Here is a 27,594-nt window from a genome sequence, read left to right on the forward strand (position 1 = left end):
TTTTGAGACAGGGTGTCACTGTGCTTCCCAGGCTGGTCTCAAACTCCTGACCTCAAGCAATCCTCCTGCCTTGGCTACCCAAATTGCTGGAATTTTAAGCAGGAGCTATCATAACTGGTCTCCACTAGTCCTGTGTTCTCTAGTGTTCTCTTTGCTTTCTAGTAGCCAGTCTCTCATTATGCTGTTGCTCTGTTATAATTAATAATTTTTTATTTTAAATTTTACCACTTTAAATTTTTGAGTGGTTTGTGTCTCCTGATTGGACTCCTACAGATACAAAATTGATGCTAGGAAGGGTCCCAGGAGATAGACCCACACAGATAGGATTTTGGCATAGGTTTCGTTATCCAAGTGCTGAGCTCCTTGCCATGGGAAATGGGATGCTGGTGATTTTCAGGAAATGACCTCACAATGACTGAAGCTACCACTTACTGTTGATTGTGATGAAATGCCAGCTGAGGCACATGCCTTGGGAGCTAAGTGGTTGCTGCACTTGACCACTATGAAGACTGGTCTGGGAAGGGTCCTTTTGGATGCATTTGAGCAGGGGCCCCTAATCCCTGGGTCACAGGCCTGTTTTGGGCCACACAGCAGGAGGTGAGCAGTGCGTGGGTGAGTTAAGCTTCATCTGTATTTACAGCCACTCCCCACATTACTGCCTGATCTCTGTCTCCTGTCAGATCAGTGGCAGCTTTAGATTCTCATAGGAGCACGAATCCTATTGTGAACTGTCTACGTGAGGGATCTGCCTTGCTCTGTCCTTATGAGAATCTAATGCCGGATAATCTGTCACTGTCTCCCATCACCCCGGATGCAGAGTCTAATGCCGGATAATCTGTCACTGTCTCCCATCACCGTCTAATTGCAGAAAAACAAGCTCAGGACTCCCACTGATTCTACATTATGGTGAGTTATATAATTATTTCATTGTATACTACAATGTAATAATAATAGAAATAAAGTACACAATAAATGTAGTTTGCTGGAAATATTCCAAAACTGACCTGCTGCCCCCAGTCTGTGGAAAAATTGTCTTCCACAAAACCAGTCCCTGGTGCCAAAAATAATGGGGACTGCTACACTTGAGCACTTACAGAGAGAAAAACAAAAAGCTGAAGTCTTTACCTCTCAGCATAAGTCATGGTCTAAGATCCAGAGAGCTTCCGTGATAGCCCAAACACAATTCCTTATTTCTTGTATCCCCAGGGCTGATATTATTGAAAATCAAACACAAACTTAAATGTGCAGGTTGCTGAATTGCAGTGACAGTTTAATTCACTGTGTCACCAAGGTTATCATGAGAACATTAGGGCACATAGGTGAAGAATGGGATTTTTGTTGTTGTTGTTGAGACAGTTTCCCTCTGTTTCCCAGGCTGGAGCTCAGTTGTGTGATCTCAGCTCACTGCAGTTTAAACCTCCTGGGCTCAAGCTGTCCTCCTGCCCCAGCCTCCGGGTAGCTGGGGCCGCAGGTATGAGCCACCATGCCCAGCTAATTTTTGTGTTATTTGTAGAGATGTGGTTTCAGCACATTGCTCAGGCTGGTCTCAAACTCTTGGGCTGAAGCGCTCCACCCATCTGGGACTTCTAAAGTTTTGAGATTACAGGTAGGAGCCACCATGCCCGGCCCTATTTCCTTTTACACTGGTTTATTGTGAGGGCCTCCAGTTGTTTTCCTGACTTCTAGGCTTTCTCACTTCAGCCTGTTGACTGAAGCCAGAGGAATTCTCCTAAAAGGCAAATTTGGATCAAAATGGTCCTTGATTAAAACCTGCTGGTGACTGGTCATTGCCTTTAAGACAAAGTCCAAACTAATTTGGCCACAGGGACTGGAAAGAGCTGGCTTCTGCTCACCTTCCCAGTTTTATCCCACACCACCCTCCCCATATCCCTACCCTCCAGTCACATGGAATGTCATTTTCCTTGGGGGACTTTACTGGTCCTTCAGTAAACCCTCTCCCTACCCCCATCGTCATTCTTTCACTGTCATGTTTGCTCATCTTTAGCCTCAGCCGAGATGTCTCACCCCACTCTCTGTGATGCAACAAGAAGCCCCTTGGGAGCGTTTCAGTCCCACTCTGTACTTCTGTCATTGTGCTCATCACAGTCTGGTGTTTGCGTGTGATTCCTATATTAGTCCATTTTCCATTGCTCTAAGAAAACACCTGAGGCTAGGTAGTTTATCAAAAAAAAAAGGTTTATTTGGCTCACAGTTCTGTAGACTATACAAGTAGCATGGTTCCAGGCCCGGCACAGTGGCCCACACCTGTAACCCCAGCACTTTGAGACGCTGAGGCAAAAGGATTGCTTGAGCCCAGAAGTTTGAAGCAAGCCTGGGAAACATGGTGAGACCTTGTCTCTACTAAAAATAAAAAATTAGCAAGGTATGATGCTACACTAATGCATGCCTGTGGTCCCAGCTACTTTGGAGGCCAAGGTAAAAAGACCTGGGAAAGTGCTGGGATTACAGGCATGAGCCACCACACGCCTGTTTATTTTCTATTATTGGCTCAATTGTAAAGTCTGCATCTCAGGAACAGCCAATGAAAGAGACGCACAGGGTAAGGTAAGTGGGAGGGGCACTTCCATGCCCTCTGTTGGGGACGCTATCCTCCCAGTACCTCCTTGTGTTCAGCAACCCAGAAGCTCTCCAAACCCTATTGTTTAGGGTTTTTATGGAGGCATGATTGATAAAATCATTGGCCATTGGTGGTTAAGTCAATCTCCAGCCCCTTTTGCTTCCTGGAGTTCAGCGGGTGAGGCTGAAAGTTCCAAGCATCAAAAAATGTGGTTGGGGCCGGACATAGTGTCTCAGCCTATAATCCCAGAATTTTGGGAGGCCAAGGCTGGTGGATCACTTGAGGTCAGGGGTTCAAGACCAGCCTGACCGACATGGTGTAACGCTGTCTCTACTAAAAAGCAAAAATTAGGTGGGCATGGTGGCGGGAGCTACTCAGCTACCCAGCTACTTAGGAGGCTGAGTCAGGAGAATCATTTGAACCCAGGAGGTGGAAGTTTCAGTGAGCCAAGATCGTGACAACATACTCCAGCCTGGGTGACAGCGAGACTCTGTCTCAAAAAAAAAAAAAAAAAAAAAAAGTTAAAAAAAAGTTAGCCAGGTGTCTTGGCTCGGAGAGAGGCTGAGGCAGGAGCATTGTTTAAGCCTGAGAGGTTGAGGTTGCTGTGAGCTGTGATTGCACCACTGTACTTTATCCTGGGCAATAGAGCAAGACCCTGTTTCAAAAAGAAAGAAAAAAATGAGCATGATGGGAATGGGGACAGATGGCAATGTTAAATAGAGTGGTCAGAGTTGGCCTCATAATTGAAAACTGAGCAAAAGTTTGAAGCAGGTGATGCAGCTGGCCAAGGTTCTGAGGGAAGAGCATTGTAGGCTGAATCAACAGGATAAAGGCATTGGGAGGAAACTCCCTGGTGTGTCTGAGGCTCTGGAAGGAGGCCGGTGGAGCAAAGAGATAGAGGGAGAGAAGTAGGGGAGGAGCCAGGGAGTTGCTGGGCTGGGATCAGGACAGATCATGTAAGCCCTGGGAGGCTATTGCTGGGGATTTTACTCTGACTAAAATGGGAACTGCAGGGTGGTTCGGAGCAGAAGCAACATGATCTGTCTCCTGACTTAAAAGCACCCCCTGGCTGCTGAGTTGAGAAAGACTGTGGGAAGATTTCGGTAGAAGCATGGGGGCCAAGCTGTGGCAACATCCAGGTGGGAGATGATAGTGGTCCTGACCAGGGTCATGGTGGTGGTGAGAAATGGTCAGAGCCTGGATACATGTTGAAGTCAGTCAACAGGATTTCCTGACAGACTGGATGTGAACTGCAAGAGAAGGCAGGAATCAAGGTTGGGTTCGATGCTAATTGAATTATTAAGTAAGTAAAAAAAAAATTACTGCCTTTCCCAGTCCTACCAACTACAGGTTGCAAGATTAAAGAAATCTCAAGTCAGGCCAGATGCAGTGGCTCACACCTATAGTTCCAACAGCTTGAGAGGCAGAGATGAGAGTATGTTTTAAGGCCATGAGTTTGAGAGCAGCCTGGGCAACATAGTAAGACCAACTTCCTCTCTACAAAAATAAAAGAAATTTGATAAAATAAATATAGCTGGGCATGGTGGTGTGTACCTGTGGCCTCAGTTACTCAGGAGGCCAAGGTAGACAGATATCTTGAAGCTAGGAGATTGAGGCCAGCTTGGGCAACATAGCAAGACTTCTCTCTTTACAAAAATTAAAATAAAAAAATAGCGTGACATGGTGTTACTTGCCTGTATTCCCAGGTACTGGAGTGACTGAGGCAGGAGCATCTCTTGAGCCCAGTTGGTCAAGGCTGTAGTGAGTTGATTATACCACTGCACTCCAGCCTGGGTGACAGAGTGAGACCCTGTTTCAAAATACAAATGAAATGAAATCTCAAGTCATACCAGTCCCTTCTATGCTATGCAGGCCTTGCAACCACTTAGCCGCATGATCAGGTTTGTGTGGCTGTGGATGAGGAGACCTCTGTCCAGTTGTTGTTGGCTATATAATCAGTTTATTTTTAAATATAGCAATCAAATATGTTTCCTCATACTTGATCATCTCAGATATGTGTGGGTTTTGAAATTCTCCTTGGAAGGAGTTGTAACATCTTATTGGCTCCATGATTCCATAATTTTTTTATCTGATCAGTTTTTAATAAGATCAGAATTGATATTAGACTACCTAATCCGTTTTGATTAATGAGAAAATGAAATTGCATTGTTTGCACTTTATCCAAGATTGGTGTCATATTGGCTAAATCAAATCAATACAAATGCAAAATTGGAGTTTCTTTATCATGAAACACTATGTCATTCTTGGAGAAGTTGCCTTTTTTTTTTTTTAAGACAGTCTTGCTTTTGTCGCAAGCTGGAGTGCAATGGTGTGATTTTGGCTCACTGCAACCTCCACCTGCTGGGCTCAAGCAGTTCTCCTGCCTCAGCCTCCCAAGTAGCTGGGATTACAGCTGTGTGCCACCACACCCAGCTAATTTTTGTATTTGTAGTAGAGACAGGGTTTCACCACATTGGCCAGACTGGTCTTGAACTCTTGACCTCAGGTGAACTGCCTGCCTTGGCCTCCCAAAGTGTAGGGATTACAGGCGTGAGCCACCATGCCCAGCCTCCATTTCTTTTTTGTAGTCTTTAATAAACAGCTGCTATCATTGCGGACTTGCTATTTGGGCACTTAGGAATTTTTCGCTAGAAGGTATATAAAGAAAGACCATGAGCATTTGTAATGAATTTACCTCATTCTTTGACTGCATGGCTATCCCCAGAACTGTAACTTTACTAATGAATTTTTAGAAGCTGATTAGCTAGTAACTGAGCCTAACCAGTCATTCACCCTCATTATTCAGTGCCCTTTTATTCTTCTCTGTTTCTCCACCAACTTGGCTACACTCACAAAGTGATAAAAACTTGCATTTCGTTTCTTTCCTTTTTAGAGATAGGGTCTTGCTCTGTCACCAGGCTGCAGTACAGTGACATGATCACAGGTCACTGTAGTGTCAAACTCCTGGGCTCAAGCAATCCTCCCATGTCAGTCTCCCAAGTAGCTGGCACTACAGACGTGGGCCACCATGCCCAGCTAATTTTTTTTTTTTTACTTTTTATCATAGAGACAGGATCTTGCTAGCTTGCTCAAATTGGGCTCAAACTTCTGACCTCAAGTGATCCTCCTGTCTCAGCCTCCCAAAGTGCTGGGATTACAGGCAGGCATGACCACCTGTGCCCAGCCCCTTATTATTATTATTTAAAATAATAGCCTTTATTAAAATAGGATTCACATACCATTCACTTTATTTATTGATATCTGCAATTCAGTGGCTTTTAGAGTATTCCCAGAGCTGTGCATCGATCACCACAGTCACTTTTAGAATCTTTCATTACTCTATAGCGAAATCCACACCCCTTAGCCACTATCTCCTACTCCCCCCAACCTGCCTTGGCCCCCAGCCTTAGGCAACCGTTGATTCATTTTTTGTCACTATAGATTTGCCTAACCTGGACAAACAGAACTGTACAATGTGTGATCTTTTGTGGATTTTCTTTCCCTCTTAGCACAATGTTTTCAAAGTTCCTTTATGTCATAGTGTGTATCAATATTTCATTCCTTCTATGGCTGAATAATATTCCATGGTAGAGACATGCTGCATTTTGTTTATCTGTTCATCAGTTGGTAGACATTTGGGTTGTTTCCATGTATTGGCCATTATAAGTAATGGTGCTATGAAGATTACAAGTTTTTGTGTAGACATATATTTTTATTTCTCTGGGATATATGCCTAGGAGTGAAATTGTTGCATTATATGATGACTGTACATTTAGCCTTTTGAGAAACTGCCAGACTGTTTTCTAAAGTGGCTACACCAGTTGGGTACAATGGCTCACACGTGTAATCCCAGCTACTCAGGAGGCTCAGTTAGGAGGATGGCTTGAGCCCATGAGTTCAAGACCAGCCTGGGCAAGATAGTGAGGCCCTGTCTTGATTTAAAAGAAAAAATCAAATTAAAATGACAAGAAAAGAAATATCCAGACAAAGTGGTTACACGATTTTGTGTTCCCACCAGTAGTGTATGTGGGTTCCAATTCCTCCACATCTTCACTGATATTTTTTTTTTTTCTAGACAGGGGCTTGCTCTTTCTCTCAGGCTACGGCACAGTGACACCATCACAGTTCACTATAGCCTTGACATCCCAGGCACAAGTGATTCTCTCATATCAGCCTCCTGAGTAGCTGGGAATTACAGGTGCATGCCACCATGCCTGGCTAATTTTCGTATTTTTTTGTAGTGATGGGGTTTTACTATGTTGGCCGGGCTGGTGTCGTACTCCTGGCCTCAAGTGATCTGCCCCCCTCAGCCTCCCAAAGTTCTGGAATTACAGGCTAAGCCACTGTGCCTGGCCTTCACCAACATTTGTTAGATTATCTTTTTTCACCAACATTTGTTAGATTATCTTTTTTTTTTCTTTATACCTTAAAGCAGTATAAGAACAAGTGTCTTCAATTATTCTAAACAAAAATTATAATCCCAAGGCATTGGGAGGTTGAGAGAGGAAGATCTCTTGATGCCGTGAGTTTTCTGTTTTTGCTTTTGTTTGTTTTTTTTTTTTTTTGAGACAGAGTCTCACTCTGTTGCCCAGGGTGGAGTGCAGTGGTGTGATCTCGGCTCATTGCAGCCTCCGCCTCCCAGGTTCAAGTGATTCTTCTGCCTCAGCCTCCCAAGTAGCTGAGATTACAGGCACATGCCACTAATGCCCAGCTAATTTTTGTACTTTTAATACAGATGGGGTTTCACCATGTTGGTCAGGCTGGTCTCAAACTCCTGACCTCAGGTGATCTGCCTGCCTTGGCCTTCCAAAGTGCTGGGATTACAGGCATGAGCCCTCATGCCTAGCCTGATGCAAGGAGTTTTAGACTAGCTGTGGCAACCTAGCAAGACCTTATCTCTGCAGAATATTTAAAAATTAGCCAGATGTGGCTGGTGCCTGCCTATAGTCTCTCTTTTTTGTTGTTGTTACTTTTTGAGATATGGTCTGCTTCTGTCACACAGGCTGGTGTGCAGTGGTGTGATCATGGCTCACTGCAGCCTGAAACTCCTGGAATCCAGTGATCAATCCTCCCACCTCATCCTACCAAGTAGGGGCGACCACAGGTGCATGCCACCCGGGTCTTGCTATGTTGCCCAGGCTGATCTTGAGCTCCTGGCCTCAAGCGATCTTCTCACCTTGGCCTCCCAAAGTGCAAGAATTACAAGTATGAGCCCCCATGCCTGGCCCCTACCCTGCCTATTGAGAACCAAAAGAAGGATCCAAATTCTCCTTAGCTCAACTCGAGCCATTTCCTGATTGCTTCATCAGCATGGAGCTGGTTATTGGCTGTCAGGCGTCCCCTGCAACACAGAAATGAAGTGAGGGAGTTTTCCTGCTGCTCCACTCTGTGAGGAGTTGGGGGATGACGATTACTCATTTGCAGAGAGAGATGCATGGAGCTGGTTATTGGCTGTCAGGCATCCCCTGCAACACAGAAATGAAGTGAGGGAGTTTTCCTGCTGCTCCACTCTGTGAGGAGTTGGGGGATGACGATTACTCATTTGCAGAGAGAGATGCCTTGTAGGTACCTTAGGATGGAGGGGACCCTGATTTCAATGTCTTTTTTTTTATTTATTTAGAAACAGGACCTTACTCAGGATGGAGTTCAGTGGTCCTATCATGGCTTATTGTAGCCTCAAACTCCCAGGCTCAAGGAATCCTACCATTTCAACCTTCCCAGTAGCTGGGACTATAGGTAAGCACCATGACACTCGGTGATTTTTTTCTTTTTTTTTTTTAGACATGGAGCCTCACTATGTTGCCAGGGCTGGCCTTGAACTCCTGTACTCAAGGGAATTTCCTGCCTTGGCCTCCCAAAGTATTGATATTATAGTATTATAGGCATGAGCCAATGTGACCACCATCTCTGGTTCTTAACCTTCCGCCTCCCTCTTCCACATTTAAAGAATGCTTGTAATTACATGAGCTCTTCTAGATATTCCAGGATAATCTTGTTTTAAGGTCAGCTGTTTAGCAACATTAATTTCATCTGCACTCTTAATTCCCCCTTCCTGTGTATTTGTGCAGTGTAACATAGGATATGAGCAATTGGTGGTGGTGGGGGTTATTACTTTGGCCACCACAGTAACTGTTTTGTGCCAGGTACTGAGCTAAGCACTGGTGAATTCAGGATGAATAACACATACTCACTAATCTCCATCCATTCATGGGAGGAGCACCTCACCTCCCATGCTCCTGAGAATCGGGAAGAGTCAAGGAAGGCTTCCAGGAGGAGGTGATGCCAAAGCAGACAAGTGACAGGAGACGAAGCTAACCAGGAAGAGAGTCGAGGTTTAAAGGGAAGTGTATTCTAAGCAGAGGGCATCACCTACTTCAGAGACTCCCAGAGGGGAAAGAGTGTGGATTCAGGATTCAGCTCCTTATGACAATTTAATGCCTAATTCGGGACAGGTGAAGCTCAGTTGGACTCCACAGCAGGTAAAATGGAGAGGGGCAAGCAGTGAGGCTGCCTTGCAAGGTAGGGCAGAGCAGGGGCTGTTAAGGAGTTTGGACTTAATCCCCGAGACAAGGAGAAGTGATGTAAATGGGGGAGTAACATGATGAGATTAATGGGTTAGAGACGTGGCACAGACTCCTGTGCGGAGAAGGCACCAGAGGGAGCAGATGGCTCAGTGGGTGTGCTGGAGACCTAAAGCAGGAGACACATTGAGTTTAGGGAGAGGTTTTTAAAATAGAAGAAGTTTGAGTAATTTAAATGATGGTGGGAAGGAGCTAAAAGTGGGAGATAGGTTAAAGATACAGGGAAGTAGGAAGAAGAACTGACAAGTGAGGTTCCAGAGAGGGCAGAAGAGAAGATTCCCATAGGGGATTAGCACTTTCTTTTCTTTTCATTTTCTTTCTAAGACAGGCTCTCGGTCGCCCAGGCTGGAGTGCAGTGGCAGGATCTTGGCTCACTGTAGCCTAGACTTCCCAGGTTCAAGGGATCCTCCCACCCTAGATCCCCAAGTAGCTGGAACTACAGGCATGCACCACCACCACACGTGGCTAATTTTTTTCTTTTCTTGGTAGACACAGGGTCTCACTATGATGCTCAAACTGGTCTCCAACTACTGGCCTCAAGCAATCCTCCTTCCTAGGCTTCCCAAATTGCTGGAATTACAGGCATGAGCCATCATGCCTGGCCTCTGCTAGTTCTGTATTCTCTAGAGTTGTCTTTACTTTGTGCTAGTGTGTCCCTCCTTATGCTTATCCTCTGTTAAAATTAATACTTTGTCTTTTTTAAAAATAGAGTTTCACTGTTGTTGCCCAAGCTGAAGTGCAGTGACACAATCTTGGCTCACCTTAACCACTGCCTGCTGGGTTCAAGCGATTTTCCGGCTTCAGCCTCCCGAGTAGCTGGGATTACAGGTATGTGCCATCATGCCTGGCTAATTTTGTATTTTTAGTAGAGACGGGGTTTCTGCATGTTGGTCAGGCTGGTTTTGAACTCCTGACCTCAGGTGATCCGCCTGCCTCTCCCTCCCAAAGTGCTGGGATTACAGACATGAGCCACTGCACCTGGCCAAAATTAATACTTTTTATATTAAGTTTACATATATATTTTTTTTTCTTCTTTTTCTTTTTTGATACCGGGTCTCATGTTGTCACCCAGGCTGGAGTGCAGTGGCAGAATCTCTGCTTACTGCAACCTCCACCTGACAGGCTCAAGCAGTTCTCCTGCCTCAGCCTCCCATGTAGGTGGGATTACACATATATGCCACCACACATGGATAGTTTTTGTGTTTTTTGTAGAGATGGGGTTTCACCATGTTTCCCAGGCTGGTCTCAAACTCCTGAGCTCAAAGCGATCCACTGGCCTTGGCCTCCCAATGTGCTGGGATTATAGGTGTGAGCCACTTTGCTCATTCTAGTTTAAAATTTTGAGTGGTTTATGTCTCCTGATTGGACTTCTACAAATACAGAATTGATGCTAGGAAGGGTCCAGAGAGATAGACCCACACACATGGGATTTGGGCATAGCTTTGGTTATCCAAGGAGCAGTGCTGAGCTCCCTGCTAATGTGACATGGGATGGTGGTAATTTCCAGGAAATGACCTCACAATGATCCAAGCTACCACTTATTGTTGATTGTAATGAAATGCCTGCTGAGGCATAGGCCCTGCGAGCTTAGGGGTGCTACACTTGACCACTGTGACAGTAAAGATAACTCTGAAGAATGGCATGGGATGGATCCTTTCGGATGTACTTGAGCAGGGGTCTCCAACCACAGGGCCACAGAGCCGGAGGTGAGCAGCAGGCAGGTGAAGAGAAATTTCGTCTTTTGTCTAGATTCTGCCATCGCTACCATGACCACCTAAGCACCATGTCCTGTCAGATCATCAGCAGCATTAGATTCTCCTAGGAGCATGAACCCTGTTATGTGCATGTGAGGGATCTAGGTTTCGCACTCCTTAGGAGAATCTAATGCCCGATGATCTGTCACTGTCTCCCAGCACCCTAGATGGACAGTCTAGTTGCAGGAAAACAAACTCAGTGGTCCCACTGATTCTACATTATAGTGAGTTGTGGAATTATTTCATTATATATTACAATGTAATCATAATAGAAATAAAGTGCACAATATGTGCAGTGCACATGAATCCTCCTGAAATCATGTCCTTCACCCCCCAGTCTGTGGGAAAGTTGTCTTCCACACACACACTCTGTTATTTTGTGGTAGAGACAGGGCCCTGACAGGCTCAGCTCCTCCCTCACAGTGGCCTGTTCCTGCCCAACTCATGCCTCTTGTAACCTGCCCAGAGGCCTGAGCTCCTGCCTCACACTGGCCTCTCTAGGCCAAGAACCTCCCCGATGCTGGCCTGCTGAGGCTCAGCTCATGCCTCTCATGGCCTCTCCAGGCCCAGCCCCTGCCTGTGGGTGGCTTCCCCAGGCCCAGCCTCTACCGCACAGTGGGCCCTCCAGGCCCACCTCTTGCTGCGCTGTGGCCTTCTCGGACCACGCTCCTGCTCTAGGCGACCTCAGACAGCGCAGCTCCTGCCTCCCAGTGGCCTCTTTAGGCCCAGCCCAGCTCATGCCTCTCCACGGCCTTTCCAGGCCCCGCTTTTGACTTTTGGCGGCCTCTTCAGGCCCAGAACTTGACCTGCAGTCGGCCTCTCCAGGCCCAGCCTCCTGTCTCCCGAAGGCCCCTATACAGGCCCAGCCTCTGCCTCACAGCGGACTCTCCACGCCCAGTCCGCAGCCTCACCGCGGCCTCCCCAGTCCGAAGCTCCTGCCTTCCAGCAGCTTGAATAGGCCCCGCTCCTGTCTCCCGATGGCCTCTTTAGGCCCAGCTCACTCCTCGCGACGGCCTTTGCAGGCCCAGTTTGTCCCTTTTGGCGGCCTCTCCAGGCCCAGAACCTCCTCAGGTCGGCCTCTCCAGACCCAGCTGCAGCCTCCCGGCGTCTTCTCCAGGCCCAGCTCTTCCTCCCGGCTGCGTCTACAGGCCCAACTCCTGCCTCACAGCAACCTCTGGACTCGGCTCCTGCCGGGCTCCCGGCGGCCTTTGTAGGCTCCAGACTTCCTCAACCCAAGCTCTCCAGGCCCAGCTCAGGCCTCCCAGTGGCCTCTCCAGGCACAGCTCCTGCCCTCCGACGGTATCTCCAGGCCCCCAACCTCCTCCAGTCGGCTCCACTAGGCCCAGCTTGGGCCTACCGGTGGCCTCTGCAGGTCCAGCTCATCCTGAAGTCAGCCTCTTCAGGCCCAGCTCCGGCTCCGGCCTCCCGGCGGCCTCTCCAGGCGCAACACGTCCTCAAGTGGGCCCCTCCAGGGCCAGCTTCTGCCCCCCATTGGCCTCTAGAGGCCCAGACTCTGCCTCCCTCGTGGCAGCCACTCCAGGCCCAACTCTTCCTCTTCCTCCTGGCTGCGTTGACAGGCCCAACTCCTGCCTCGCAACAACCTCTTTGGGCTCCGCTCCTGCCCAGCTCCTGCCAGCCTTTGTAGGCCCAAACCTTTCTCCAGCCAAAGGTTTCTATGGGCCCACCTTCTGCCTCCTGGTGGCCTGCACAGACCCAGTTCTCCGGCTGGAGAACAGCCTCTGCAGGCCCCGCTCTTGCCTCCCAGGGGCCTCTCTAGGCCCAGCTCGCGCCTCATGGCGGCTTCCCGGGGCCAGGTTCCTGTGTGCCTCCCGGCAGCCTCGACGGGCCCAGCTCCTCCCACATGGTGACCTATTGCGGCCCAACTCATGCCTTGCGCAACCTGCCCAGAGGCGTGAGCTCCTGCCTCACACTGGCCTCTCTAGGCCGAGGTCCTCCCTCACGTTGGCCTGCTGAGGCCCAGCTCATGCCTCTCGTGGCCTCTCCTGGCCCAGCCTGTCTGTGGTTGCCCTCTTCAGGCCCAGCCTTGACCTTACAGTAAGCTGTCGATTCTCACCTTTTGCCTCTGTATGCCCAAATCGTCCTGAAGTCTCCAGGCTCCATTCCTGCCTTTTGTCAATCTCTCCAGTCACAAGATGTCCTCATGTCTGACTCTCTGTGTTTGGCTTTTGGCTCCTGTTTTCCTTTTTTGGACAAGATCGTCCTCCAGCCGGCCTCTCCAGGCCCAGCTCCTGCCTTTGAGTGTCCTTTTAAACCCATTCCACCTCATGCCTCTCTGGGACCTTCCCAGTGTCTGCTTTTGATTTTCATCATCCTGTTGAGACCGAGAAGTTATCCTGAAGTTGGCCTCTGTAGTCCCAGCTTTCACTTTTCGAATGCCTGTACAGGCCCAGCCTCTGCCTCACAGCGCCCTATCCACGCCCAGCTCTTGCCTCACTGTGGCCTCCCAGTCCATAACTCCTGCCTGTCAGCAACTTCGACAGGCCCCCCTCCTGCCTTCAAATGATCTCTTCAGGCCCACCTCATTCCTCTCAACAGCCTTTCTATGCTGAGTTTTTTCCTTTTGGAGGCCTCTATAAACCCAGAACTTTCTCAAATCTGCCCCTCCAGGCCCAGTTTCTGTCTCCCAGTGTCCTCTTCTGGCCCACCTCTTCCTCCCAGCGCGTCTACAGGTTCATCTTTTGCCTCACAGCAACCTCTTTGGACTCAGCTCCTGTCCAGCTCCTTGTGGACTTTGTAGACCCAAAACGTTCTCAAGTCCAGCCCTGCAGTTTCACTGCCTTCCTGTTGGCAGCCTGAATAGGTCCAGCTTTTGCCTGACAGTGGCTTCTTGAGGTTGCCTCACCAGACCCAGCTCCTGCCTCACACTGGTGTCTCTAGGCCCAGCTGCTGCTTCTCACTGTCCTCACCTGGCCCATCTCTTTCCTCAGGTCTGCCTCCCAAGTCTCAGCACCTGTCTCACTGTGTTCTCAGTTATACAAGCTCCTGTCTCACAATGGCCTCTTCTCGCCCATCTTTGGCCTCATAGTGGCCACTCGAATCCATCTTCTGCCTCATCGTGGCCTCTTCTCTCTTTGCTCTTGCCTCACAATCACCTCTTCTGGATCCAGCTTCATCAAGGAGCCTAAAGTTTCCCTGGACTCTTTTTTTTTTTTTTTTAAGGGGGGGCCAAATTATTATTTTAAAATTTGATTACAACCAATTTTGTTGGCATTAAAATTAGAGGCATTAAGCTGGAATGGATATATACCAAAACCAGAAATTGAGTTTGGCAAAAATGGGAATAGGAGTTGTTCAGTAATTTCAAATTAGAAATCAATTTAGAGAAACAAACCCCATGCTTACATTGATTGTGCCGCAGATTTAAACTTCAGTAGTGCATTAGTAAACTGTTCACATTTAGATCTTCACCTTGAGATTTGACAGCTGTTTCTTGAAAAAAATCTCAGTACCTTGTGCAAATAAAATCGGTCTTCCATGTGCCTTAGCACACACTTAAAATTTCTCCATTGTATATATACAAAACACCTGCAATGTGGGCAGGGCAAAATACATACTTTCATAACAAAACTATAATATACCTCTCAAGTATGAACAATATACACATAATACATGGTATACAGTATTTACAAAATATAAAATATAATACAAGCTGTATGTAATTTTTTAAACTCATCTTTTGCAATTGTATGTTGCAACAAGGCAAATTTCCATTTCTGTACCAATTTTCTCGAGTCCAGGGATATGGGAAAAATTATGTTTTACACACATACTGAAATCTGAAATCTAAGTTTGAACTTTCAGGAGCGTTTTTAAGTGTACTGCCATCAGCTCCCTGTTTTGGTTGGAATTTTCAACAGTGCTTCCCATCCAGTGACTAGGAGGCTTTGGAAGAACACTAGGAGAAGGTGGATCACTAAACTTTGCCCCAGCATAATTTTCCTTTTGGCTCACTTCAGTTAGAAATGCTGATTTCTTCAAATGCGAATTTTTAATGTTCTCGGTATTTTTAAAAGGCTTTTTTCCTGCTTCTGAATTCTGTCAGATGAAACAGAATCCTGCCAAAAGCTGTTTTCATTTCTTTTTGCAGAGGTGATCTTGATTAGTGGCAAGTTATATTTGCTTTTCTGTCTGCTTATCTTTGGTTGCTCATACAAGTGTATACCATGAACAAGCTGGCTGTGGGGAAGGGCAATTTTCTCCGATTTTCCCATCTTTGATTTTAAAACTTTCCTGAGCGGGGTTTGGCCGGGAGCCGCCGGCCGCAATGGGGCAAGGTCGGGACTGGCTCCCTCCGTGCGGGTTGCGGCTGCAGGACTCGGGGCCAAGGAGGCGGCCGGGCCGGGACCTCCTGCGCTGCTCCGCTCAGGCCGGTCGCCAGGCTCTGGCTGCCCTCCAGACTGGGCCGGTGCTGCTGGTACTGGTGGAAGCGGCTGGGCAGCTGCCCTGCGGGGCTGGCCCGCACCTTCTTTTGCCGCTTCTTCGGCGCTGCCCGAGGGGTGCCTCCCGCCACGGCGAGGCTGCGGTTGGGCAGAGCTGCTGGAGCGCGAGGCTGCGGGGCCAGACACGGGCCCTCTCCCCCTAAGAAGTGAGGGAGGAAGAGGGTCGGGGGTAGTGCCCGGGGATCCGAGATCCGGGGTAAAGGAGGCGGAGCCGTGGTCACCATCGGGAGGGCCCCGAAGTAACTGCGGGAGGAAAAGCCAAACGGCGCAAGGCGGCCACCCAGGACGAGCGGCTCCGGCTGTGGGACGGAGACGAGGGTCATAGCGCTAGAAAGCTTGTCGCTCAGCAAGGAGGAGAGAAGGAGGTGAAGCCAGTGAAAATAGGGTAACGGCGATGGATGCTGCTAGGAGAGCCAGAGATCGCGGAACATGACTCGGGCGGTGGCGGCGCAGCAACCCCCTGGACTCTTATTTGTTGGTAACTTCACAGCAGAGTGCCCTAGCAAAACACCTGTCTCTTCTTTTAACCTTGATAGTGGATTTCTGACAAATTTATAAATTCTGGCTGCGTGGTTTCATAGTGATTTTTTTATTTATTTAGTGTGTCATCATTTTTCTTGTCTTCTTTGGGTGGCAATGGGAATGAGCCTCTGCTTGGGTCCTTTTTCTTTGCTCTGGACATGGTAGCTTCTCACTTCATGTCTTCTATATTTATATTTTTTACAGTTATCTTTTTTGTTTTGTTATGTTCTTGCTGCGTCACCCAGGCTAGAGTGTAGTCGTGTGATCATGGCTTACTGCAGACTTGGCCTTTTGGCCTGAAGTGATTCTCCCAACTCAGCATCTTGAGTAGCTGATACTACAGGATCACATGCCCCCATGCCTGGCTAATTTCTGATTTTTTTCTGAGAGGTTGGTTCTCACTATGTTCCCCAGGCTGTTTCCAGACTTTTGGACACAAGCAATCATTTTGCCTGAGCCTCCTGAAGTGCTGCGATTGCAAGCATGAGCCACCATGCCTGGTCTGCTATTTGCTTGTCATGAAATATTAAGAAATTCCTTTTTGATTAATATACTATTTCCATATAGATTTGTTTATATATACATATTATAAATGTTTCATGGATACCAATTTTTTCCCTTTTTTGAGGCAAGGTACCACTTTCTCAGGATGGAGTGTGATGTTATGATCCTGGCTCACCACAGCCTCTTCTTTCTTGGCTTAAGTGATCCTCCCACCTCAGCCTGCTGGGTAACTGGGACCCCAGGTACAAGCCGCCATGCCCAGATAATTTTTATATTTCTTGTAGAGTGTTGGGGCCCGTGCCGGGGGTAGTGGAGAATGAACAGACACAGACACAAAAGACAAAGACAAACAGAGAACATGGCGGCCGCGCCTAAAGCCTCCGCCTCACTTTATTTATACCCCATTAATCCCACGTCAGCAAAAATGACATAATACAAAATAAACATTTTGCACCGAGATATAACCTACTGCTTAGTTCTTTGTTTCTAAGTTCTTTCTTATTTTGTCTGCCTTCTTGGCGCCTACTAGAGTTCATTAAAAGTTCAACTAGAGATAGTATCCTTGACTACTGGAGTTCATTGAAAGTGCAACTAGCTAGAGACACTGTCCTTGAGCCCTATCTATTCTCAGCATATTATTTTCAATGGCCCCTGCATTCCCCCCTTTTTTGTTTTGCCTCAATCTTAGAAAGGCAGCCCATACTTGTTCCTGGTTTTTTTGTTTTGTTTTGTTTTTGGATGCGACGGAGGGAGCATCGGATTATTAGGAGAAATAGACTCAATCCAAGCACCCAAAGCAATATATTTCCAGAGATTGTAGAAATCCATGTTTTCATCTGAGTCCATGGATTAAGAGCAGCAAGGCTTTGACCCATCTCCTGCATAGTAGCTGCTCCGGACAATACATGTAATTTTTGTTGAAATGCTAAAGAAATATTTTGAGTGAGTTCTTGGATGTCCAAACTAATATTTTTATGGCCTATTAATAATCTTCGGATTTCGGTCCAATTCTGAGAAACATTAAAAGGCATAGGTGTTACGCAAAATTGCGTGGAATTCCAATCACACTGCAATGTTATTCGAGTACTGAGGACAGTGAGCTGATCTCCAAGCCATGTCAAAGCTTGTTTCACGTTGTCCAATCTTTCGGCAAGTTGGGAGTCAATGTTTCGTTGTTGCAGCCACAACCGGTGAGATTGTTCATGCCATTGCTGTACAAATTCAGCATTTTGTATGCCTTGATGTAACGCGAGCCCCGCCACAGCCGCGGTGGAGGCAATGGCAACAAGGCTCATTACCAAGGCAATTATAAGTCCAAGAGCCCGACGGGTCCGTTGAAGGGAAGTCCAAATATAAGTCTCAAGAGGTGATGCCCCCCATGGTCGCGTAAGGTTGACAGGTAGCCAAATTTCCTTACGAGCCCTGAGGATATAAATATCCCCTGTAAAACTGTGTCACCAAGAATGATTGAGGCAAGACAAAAATGTACACGTATCTTTACAATTAACAATCCCCGTATCATTATCCCATGTTAAATGTCCTGCTAACAATAGGTAAGGCTTTCGGACACAAGCAATAATATATCGGGAGACATTCCGCCGTAATTGAATATGAAAAGGGTTATTCGGGTTAGAAAGATTAAGGGACATATTTCCCACAAAAGTGCTAATGGCATCACCTGCAGCTAATAACTTCCAAAGATGACTTTGTACTTGTAAAGAGTATCTAAGATGAGGCATAGGTGGCGACAAGCCTCCTTCACGCCATACTAAAGTTTCATTACCGTCAGCAACAATACTTTTATTTACCCGGTGCCATCTTAAAGGTATGTGACTAAATTTTGTTTGAAAATCACCGTGCACACTCCAATCAATTACTTGCAACCCATTATATTCTAATAAAATCCGAGGCTTAATTCCCCGACAATGTTGCCACTCCAATACCTCAATATTAGGGGAAACCTCTGGAATAGGACAAAAAGGTAAGGAACTAGGAATAGTCTCATTAATATATACAGTATGATTATAATGAAAACTTCTAGTTACAATAATAACAGTATTGGCAGCCACATGGCTATGATTATAGCGAACAGCCCCAGCTTCATGTGATTTCTGGAGACAATGAGGACTATTTCCCATGCAAATTGGAAGTCCTTCCACTCCAAATTGGTATGTGCTGTTTATTATTCCCGTTTCCCATTCTATGTTGTCCTTGTCCATATAGGGGGACGGCATCCAAGTAGTGTCATTGGTGAAAACCTTAACTTCTGCCTCCCCCCAGGCAACTCCTTGATACAAGGGTGGAAAGGGAATATAAGTCCAATATTCATACAAAGCCTCACTAAGGGAAATAAGTCCTCCACTGAGACACATCCAACAAAGGAAGAGATGCATGCTGAGTCCAGTTTCTTTTCAACAGGGTTTCAATCGCCTTGTAGGAAACCACTCAGGTCCACTCCCTGTAAGGATAAGAGCATAACCCCGTCCCTGTTTTAGAACTTGCCCCTGTGCATACTTACCTTCTTCATTAGGATATCAAACCTTTAAATTATCGACGGGGACTATCTTCGAAGGAGGTGAGGAAAGATGAGTCACGGCAGCGGAGTCCTGCAATTGTCTCCATTGATTCAAAAAATTTAAGGTAAACAAAACCTTTAAAATCTGATTTCTGGGGGACTCATTTCCCCCTTTTTGTTTTAACAGTTGAGTTTTCAAGGTTAAATTTGCGCGCTCAATGATGGCTTGGCCTTGACTGTTGCCCGGGATACCAGTGCGATGTTGAATATTGTATTGCTGTAAAAAAACTTGTAATTTACGAGAAACATAGGCAGGAGCATTATCAGTTTTAAGTATTAGAGGAATGCCCATGACGGCAAAACAAGCCAAAAGATGAGTAATAACAGAATCAGCTTTTTCAGATGGTAAAGGAGTTGCCCATTGAAAATGAGAAAAAGTATCAATAGTATGATGAACATACTTTAATCGTCCAAAAGAAGGAAGATGTGTGACATCCATTTGCCAAATCTGATTAACTTGAGTACCTCGTGGATTAACTCCGGGATGAAAAGATGGAATGCTCAAAGGAGCACAAGAAGGACAAGCTCGAATAAGAGAACGAGCTTGTTTACGAGTTAAATGAAATCGTCGCTGAAGACCAGAACTATTAGTGTGATGTAGAGCATGTTCTTGTTCTGCAGCCTGTAGGTGGCCGATTAAAAGTGAATCAATCTGAGTATTGCCATGAACTAATGGTCCAGGAAGTTGAGAATGAGAACGAAGATGAGTGATGAATAAAGGAGCTCGACACTGGCTCAAAGTAGAAGACAACAAAGAAAAGAGTTTTTGAAGAGAAGAAGTAGCACAAAGAGGTAGAGTGGCTTGAGAAATATAAGAAGTAACATAGACGGCGTATTGAGAATCACTACCAATGTTACAACTGGTGGAAGGGAAATCAAGTAAGACCATGAGAATAGCAAACAGTTCTCTCTGTTGCACCGAGGGATAAGGGTAAACTGTAACTCGAGATTGATGAACAGTCCAATATCCAGCTTTACCATTACTATTAGCGTCAGTAAAAAAGGTAGGACCTTGAGTAGGAAATAAAGATATGGGTGAAAAGGGCAATACAGAATGCTGTCTGAAGAATGAAAAAATTGGAGACTTAGGATATTGGGTAGAAAATTGTCCGACAAATGAGGCACAAGCAACTTGCCAAGAATCAGAAGTAGCAAGAAGATAAGTAATTTGACTATGAGTGAATTGAGAGATAATGAAGGAAGGGTCTCCTCCCCAAAGTTGTCGACAGAGATGCCGTCCTTTGATGATCAATTCAGCTAAACGATCAATATAAGTAGCCAAACGTTTAGATGTTTTGTTGGACAAAAAAATCCATTCTAACGGCCGATTTGTTTGATGAATCATACCTGTAGGAGAATGTAAAGTATGAAATAAGCAAAAGGAAAGGGGAACGTCGGGAAGGATATAATATAGATGGGCCTTTTGAAGTTGTTCCTCTACAAGCTGGAGTTCCTGTAAAGCTAAAGGAGTTAAATGACGTGAGCTGTTCAAATGACTATCTCCTTCTAGAATAGAAAAAAGATGTTGTAACTGATACGTTGATATTCCCAAAACAGGACGCATGCAATTAATATCCCCTAAAAGCTTTTGAAAGTCATTTAATGTTTTTAAATTATCACGTCGAATTTGAATCTTTTGGGGCCGAATATTTTGCGCTCCCAAGATATAACCTAAATATTGAATAGGAAAATCTATTTGAATTTTTTCTGGGGCAATATTAAGTGAGTATAAAGAAAGTTGCGTTTGTAAGGATGTAAAAGCATCTTGCTGTTCTTTTTTAGTGGGTGCAGCAAGAAGAATGTCATCCATATAATGATATAAAAGAACAGAAGGATGACATTTTCGAACAGGATCCAGAGCTCGATGAACAAACTCTTAACACAAGGTGGGGCTGTTTAACATTCCTTGAGGCAAAACCTTCCATTGATATCGAGAAAGTGGCTGAGAATTATTAAAAACAGGGACAGAAAAGGCAAAACGTTCACAATCGTTTTGATCCAAAGGAATAGAAAAAAAAACAATCTTTTAAATCAATAACCATAAGCAACCAATCTTGAGGAATCATAGAAGGGTTAGGAAGGCCAAGTTGTAAGGATCCCATGGGTTGAATACATGCATTGATAGCACGAAGATCTGTTAATAGTCTCCATTTACCGTTTTTATTTTTTATTTGTTTGTTTGTTTTTGTTTTTTTTTATTTATTTTTATTTATTTATTTATTTATTTTTTTTTTTTTTTACACAAAGACAGGGGAATTCCATGGAGAAGTATTAGGCTCTATATGACCTAAGGACAATTGTTCCTGAACCAAGTTTTCCAAGGCCTCAAGCTTCTCACGTGTTAAAGGCCACTGCTCAACCCGCACAGGAATATTAGTTTTCCATTTCAAGGGAAGGGCTTGAGGCTGTTGAACAGTGGCTACATGTTTAAAGATTTTTCAAGAGGATTGTAGCCCATGCGGAACATCATATTCTTGGCAGAATTAGAAACATGAGGAATAGACACAAAAGCTCCAAATTGTTGCAATAAATCTCGCCCCCATAAATTTAGGGCAATAGGAACAATATAAAACTGAACTTGGGCCACTTGACCATCTGGCCCTTGGCAATTTAAGGATTGAGAACTTTGATACACCTCAGAGGCAGAACCTAATCTTGTAAGAGAGACAGCAACAGGCCGTTTAGGTCACTGTAAAGGTCATTGATCAGAGGCAATAATAGAAACGTCAGCTCCAGTGTCGACCAAGCCCTGAAAAATTTTTCCTTCCACTTCAAGGGGAAACAAAGGTTTTTGTTGAGTTACTAAAGTTTCTCAAAAATTATGTTTACCTGTGCTTCCAAAACCTCCAATTCTTTCTTGCCTCCGTGAAGGAAACTGAAAATAGGGCAATACAAGGAGTTGTGCAATTCACTGCCCCTTTTTCAGAGATATAGGTTTATGAGCTTGGGCCATAATTTGAATTTCCCCTTTATAATCAGAATCTATAACACCCAAATGAACTTGTAAACCTTGTAAAATGCTACTACTTTGTCCTATAAGCAATCCAACAGTATGTGAAGGTAATGGCCCAAAAACACCTGTGGATAATTTAACAACTCCCATTTCTGGGGTAAGTTCAACAGCTTGTAAAATCGCCACATCAGTAGCGGCGCTACCGGAAGTAGCAGAGAAAAGCTGAGCTAATGAAAATTGGGGGTTAACATTGGCTTACTGGTCTGCTGATGCTGAACCCCTGAGCTGACTGGAAATTGCAATTGAAAAGGGCTTGTATTGTTGTGGGGGCCCCAAGTTGAAGGGCCCCTCTGCAAGTTTCCCGATTTAGAAATGAGAGAGTTACTGTTTTTATCTACCTTAGAGTGACATTCATTAGTCCAATGTCGTCCTCTGCCGCAACGACGACAGGGCTCAGTAGGAAGCTTTTTAATTTCTACTTTAGAGGAGTCACTCCTATTAGAAAACTTACGGCACTCCTTTTTAAAATGACCGGTCTTTCCACATTAGAAGCAAACTCCCTTTTTTCCCATGAATGCCTTAGATAAAGCTCCAGCAAACAACTGAGCGTTGTAAGCAGCCCCTCCCACTCCTGCACAGGCTCTAATAAAATCTTCTATTTGTAAGTTTCCAGCAGCTTTTAAAGGACGCAACAGCCTCTGACATTCCTGATTTGCATTCTCAAAAGCTAATGTGGTTACCAGAATTTGACCGGCAGCCCCACTACCCACAGTCTTTATTACAGCATCTTGAAGCCGAGCCACAAAATCAGGATAAGGTTCATTTGCGCCCTGTAAAATCTTGACAAAAGACAAGGCAGTTTTCCCTGATGGTTCTACTTTACACCAAGCCTTTAAAAAAAAAAGTGCTTTAACTTGTGATAATGCTACGTCCTCAAGTCCAGATTGAGCCTCTACAGTAGCAAATTGACCAGTGCCTGTTAATTGCTCCTCTGTAGGTCCTGGAGGATTTCTAGCGGCATTACGGCGAGCCTGCTCTCTGGCATCTTCCAGCCACCAACTGCGTAGCTGAAGCCATTGAGAGCGATCCAAAACAGCCTTCCCCAAAGTCTCCCAATCAAGAGGCAAAAACAAATTTTCAGATGAAAAAGAATCTAAAAGCCCCATGACAAAAGGAGATTGAGGGCCATAATTAGCAATAGCTGCCTTCAATTCTTTAAGAAACTTAAATTGAAGAACATTATACGTACATTTATACCCCCTTGAGGAAATTGGTCATTAGGACCAAAAGGTTGCCTAATAATGGGGAACAATTGTAAAGGATCCTCATCCTCTTGAGAATCCAGTACCTTAATTACAGCTTTGGCAGTAGAAGCAGGAACAGCAAAAACTGTGCCTGAACGAGGCAGCATTTCCACTGACAGTGGCGGTGGGGGAAAACTGTCCTCCTCCTCCGCCTTAGGCACTGATGGGGGTGGATGAACCACGGGAAAAGTAAAAACAGGAGTGGGTGGAGGAAAAGGTTGGGGGGGAGATAACTGCAATTGTAAAATTTGTTGTAACAATTGAACAACCGGCTGAAGCTCCTTTTGAATTTCTGATTCCTTTTCATGAGACACATTATCACGCAAAGGACCTTCTCCTTCAGTTACAGAATTATCTAAAGGAGGAGAAACGGCTAGCGGAGACTTCAAAGACCCCTCATCCCTGCCTTCTTCCTTTTCAGAGTCTGTCTCTAAGAGCTCCAAAGCCTGAGTAATAGAGGCACAAAGGGCCCACAAAGACGCTGACATTACATCGCCGTGCTGATGCGCTTGACGAAGGGTTTTAACAACCTGTTGCCATTCTCGCTTATTTAATTGTACTTCAGTTTGATATTGAAACCAAGAGCAATGTTGTTCTACATGAGCAAACAATTTCCGCAAAGTTCTCTCTTTTACATCAACCCCAATAGAAAGTAGAAGCCCTTGTAATAATCTTACATATTCCGAGGCCAAGGAACTGGAATTCCCCATAATGAAAGCTTAAGAAGGTTCCCCTTAATAATTCCCGGGTTTTACCCGCTCCTAGGGGGTTCCCCTTCTTGTTCCCCACTACTCACCCTGTGCACCCTGCTCGCTGCGCCACTTGTTGGGGCCCGTGCCGGGGGTAGTGGAGAATGAACAGACACAGACACAAAAGACAAAGACAAACAGAGAACATGGCGGCCGCGCCTAAAGCCTCCGCCCCACTTTATTTATACCCCATTAATCCCACGTCAGCAAAAATGACATAATACAAAATAAACTTTTTGCACCCAGATATAACCTACTGCTTAGTTCTTTGTTTCTAAGTTCTTTCTTATTTTGTCTGCCTTCTTGGCGCCTACTAGAGTTCATTAAAAGTTCAACTAGAGATAGTATCCTTGACTACTGGAGTTCATTGAAAGTGCAACTAGCTAGAGACACTGTCCTTGAGCCCTATCTATTCTCAGCATATTATTTTCAATGGCCCCTGCATAGAGAGAGGGTCTCACCATGTTTCCCAGACTGGTTTCAAACTCCTGGGCTTAAGCCATCCTCCCCCCTCATCCTCTTGCAGTGCTGTGATTACATATGGAAGCCATCACATCTGGCCTAGCCTTTTCTTTTCATGGATTTTTAAGAATTTCCTTTATGCCAGCATCGCGGCTCATGTCTGTAATCCCAGCACTTTAGGAGGACGAGGTGGGTGGATTACAAGGTCAGGAGTGCAAGACCAGCCTGGTCAAGATGGTGAAACCCTGTCTTTACTACAAATACAAAAATTAGCCAGGTATTTTGGCAGGCATCTGTAATCCCAACTACTCTGGAGGGTGAGGCAGGAGAATTGCTTGAACCTGGGAGACAGAGGTGGCAGTGAGCTGAGATCATGCCACTGCACTCCAGCCTGGGTGACAGAGTGACACTCCATCTCAAAAAAAAAAAAAATTTTTTTTTACTTTTTTATTTGTATAATGTGAATATATAAATATGTGTGTATATGTTCATATATGAATGTGTATATTCATATATGAATATATGTGTGTATATTTTCATAACATACACACACACAAACACATACATTGTGAAAGAGATATCTGAATAACTAGAAATTGATAAGTTGCTTCCAGGTTTTGAAACCACCCTTAGCACAAACATGAAAGAGGTACAAACTATCATTATTAATGACCATGGTCCAAGATGACCATGAGTCAATAGTACTTTGCACCTCAGCCACCTTCCAGCAGAACATCTCAAAGGGCTGGATATATCTGAACATCACACCCTTTCACATAGACTTGGATGGTTTGTAATTATTACTTCTTTTAAGACCTTAGTGTGATCCTTGTCAGGGTGAAATCTATTTCTCAAATCGCAGAGATACTGAATAACAGCTTTGGTCAGGAAATAGATATTGCATTTGGTTTGTCATGACAAGCTCCTGGCCTTGGCAGATAAAATATAGCAGAAATGTATGTGTGTGCATATTCTTGCGCACAGATGTGGGGGTGGAAATGGGGTGGTGTTGAATTTGATAAAACCAGCAAGGGTCAGGCTGCTTGGAAGAGGGAACTTGTTTTGGCAGCAGCTGTGTGAGTCTAGTATTAAGAAATGCTTCTAATCCACAGTTTTGTCTCCTGGAAAATAAAGATTATAATTCCTGTCTTGATTTGTGGACTAGGTGATCTGCTATATGCAAAATATCTAGTATATAATAGACGCTGAATTAATACTACTTTCTCTACCTCATTCTTAATCACTGCTTAATTTTAAAAAGTTTAGAATGACTACTGCTTTTCTAAAAGTTATTTGTAATTATTATATAAAATCTAAGTCCTATAGAAAAGTACAAAGCAGGCTGGGTGCTACAGCTCACACCTGTAATCCCAGCACTTTGGGAAGGCAGGTTAGAAAGATTGCTCAAGGCCAGGAGTATGAGACCAGCATGAGGGACATAGCAAGATTTCATCTCTATAAAAAATTAAAAACCAGTTATGGTAATGTGCACCTGTAGTCCCAGCTACGCAGGAGGCTGAGGCAGGTGGATCAATAGAACCCAGGAGTTTGAGACTGCAGCCTGGGTAACAGAGTGAGACCTCATCAGAGAGATGGAGTGGGAAAGAGAGAAGAGAGAGAAAAACAAGAAAAGTACAAAGAAGCAAGTAATCATGAAATTTTCAACCACCAAGAAATAACTTTTAACATTATGTGATATGGCCAGGCCTGATAGCTCATGCCTGGCTGAGGCACAAGAATCGCTTGAGCCTCGGAGGCAGAGGTTGCAGTGAGCCAAGATTACACCATTCCACTCCAGCCTGGGCTACGGAGAAAGACTTTGTCTCGAAAAATAAAAAAAGAAAGGTGATAATTCATACCTCTTTTTCTGCAAATAGGGAGTTAAGTAGATACATTAATGGATTAAAAATAGCTTTGCCTAGTGCCGTGGCTCATGCCTATAATCCCAGCACTTTCGGAGGCCAAAGCAGGCACATCACGAGGTCAGGAGATTGAGACAATCCTGGCCAACATGGTGAAACCTTGTCTCTACTAAAAATACAAAAATTAGCTGGGCATGGTGGCAGGTGCCTGTCATCCTGGCTACTTGGGAGGGTGAGGCAGAAGAATCGTTTGAACCTGGGAGGCATAGGTTGCAGTTAGCTGAGATTGTGCCACTGCACTGCAGCCTGGCAACAGAGAGACACTGGCTTAAAAAAGTAAAGAACTTTATATGTTGTATATGTGTTTTAGTTTAAATATATATAATTTTCATTTTGCTTGATACAAAAGCTGAAGAAACTAAAGGTGGCAGAATTTCTGAACTTCAGGTAAACACGTGTGAAAGTGATATCTTTTTATTCAACATTCACTAAAATTATGAAAAAGATAATAAAAGTATCATGATTCTTTTTAACCTGCAGTTTCTATTTTGACCCACATCTGCCGTATTTTTGGAATTGATGCATGTTTGAGAGTTTCTGTTTAATGTGTTTATACTTGGATAACTATTCTATTCTATTCTATTTATTTATTTATTTATTTATTTATTTATTTATTTTTGAAACAGAGTCTTGCTCTGTCTCCTAGGCTGGAGTGCAGTGGTGCAATCTCGGCTCACTGCAACTTCCACCTCCTAGGTTCAAGCAATTCTCCTGCCTCAGCCTTCTGAGTACCTGGGATTATAGGTGCACACTACCACGCCCAGATAACTTTTGTATTTTTAGTAGAGATGGGGTTTCACCATTTTGGCCAGTCTGGTCTCGAACTCCTGACTTCAGGTGATCCGCCCGCCTCAGCCTCCCAAAGTGCTGGGATTACAGTTGTGAACCACCGTGCCTGGCCTGGGAGAAGTCTTGATTCATTTTCCTTTTCTTCAATTCTTCCTTTAAGTTCCTATTTTATTGTCATCTAGCTCTGGCTGTGGATATGGGAAGCTCTGAGGCTGGCTGGAGGTTCTTCTCACACACACTTATGTTTTTCTGCCCCAAGGCCAGTGGAGTACTTTCTTTATCATTGAAGTTCGGTAGCTTAGCCAGGGTTGGCTCAAGGCCAGTCATTCCATATTAGTTTTTCCAGGAATATGGTGTGCCCTTTGACTACTGACTATGCACTTCTCTATCACTCCATGCAATCAATCTTTCTTTCTTTCTTTCTTTTTCTTTTCTTTTTCT

The 27,594-nt window shown here is 45.0% G+C and overlaps 2 protein-coding genes and 2 pseudogenes across 3 annotated transcripts in view; 2 read left to right on the forward strand and 2 right to left on the reverse strand.

Annotated features, from left to right (window-relative positions):
• Positions 1 to 12,964, forward strand: part of LOC117072253 (helicase SRCAP-like) — a 63,220-nt gene extending 50,256 nt beyond the window's left edge. Inside the window, exon 6 of the mRNA XM_033192147.1 lies at positions 11,904 to 12,964. Within this exon, the coding sequence (XP_033048038.1) occupies positions 11,904 to 12,887 (984 nt within the window). The 3' untranslated portion in view covers positions 12,888 to 12,964. The remainder of the gene's footprint in view (positions 1 to 11,903) is intronic.
• Positions 1 to 27,594, reverse strand: part of LOC117072255 — a 151,820-nt pseudogene that overhangs the window by 93,282 nt on the left and 30,944 nt on the right.
• On the forward strand, positions 13,173 to 14,940 carry LOC117072254. Its single transcript, XM_033192148.1, has 2 exons — positions 13,173 to 13,397; positions 13,542 to 14,940. Exons 1-2 carry the CDS (start codon positions 13,307 to 13,309, stop codon positions 13,763 to 13,765), a joined length of 315 nt encoding a protein of 104 aa, XP_033048039.1. The 5' UTR covers positions 13,173 to 13,306; the 3' UTR covers positions 13,766 to 14,940.
• LOC117073535 lies at positions 14,090 to 15,825 on the reverse strand (annotated as a pseudogene). Its single transcript, XR_004433264.1, has one exon. The product of XR_004433264.1 is annotated as a proline-rich nuclear receptor coactivator 1-like (transcript).

This window comes from Trachypithecus francoisi, unplaced genomic scaffold, assembly GCF_009764315.1.
Source record: "Trachypithecus francoisi isolate TF-2019V2 unplaced genomic scaffold, Tfra_2.0 Lachesis_group4, whole genome shotgun sequence".
Taxonomy (NCBI): Eukaryota; Metazoa; Chordata; class Mammalia; order Primates; family Cercopithecidae; genus Trachypithecus; species Trachypithecus francoisi.

Coding starts and splice junctions, on each gene's coding strand:
- LOC117072254 (XM_033192148.1), top strand. CDS start 13,307: ATGCCTGTACAGGCCCAGCCTCTGCCTCACAGCGCCCTATCCACGCCC. Junction 13,398..13,541: donor CCAGTCCATAACTCCTGCCT/GTCAGCAACTTC, acceptor CTGCCCCTCCAG/GCCCAGTTTCTGTCTCCCAG.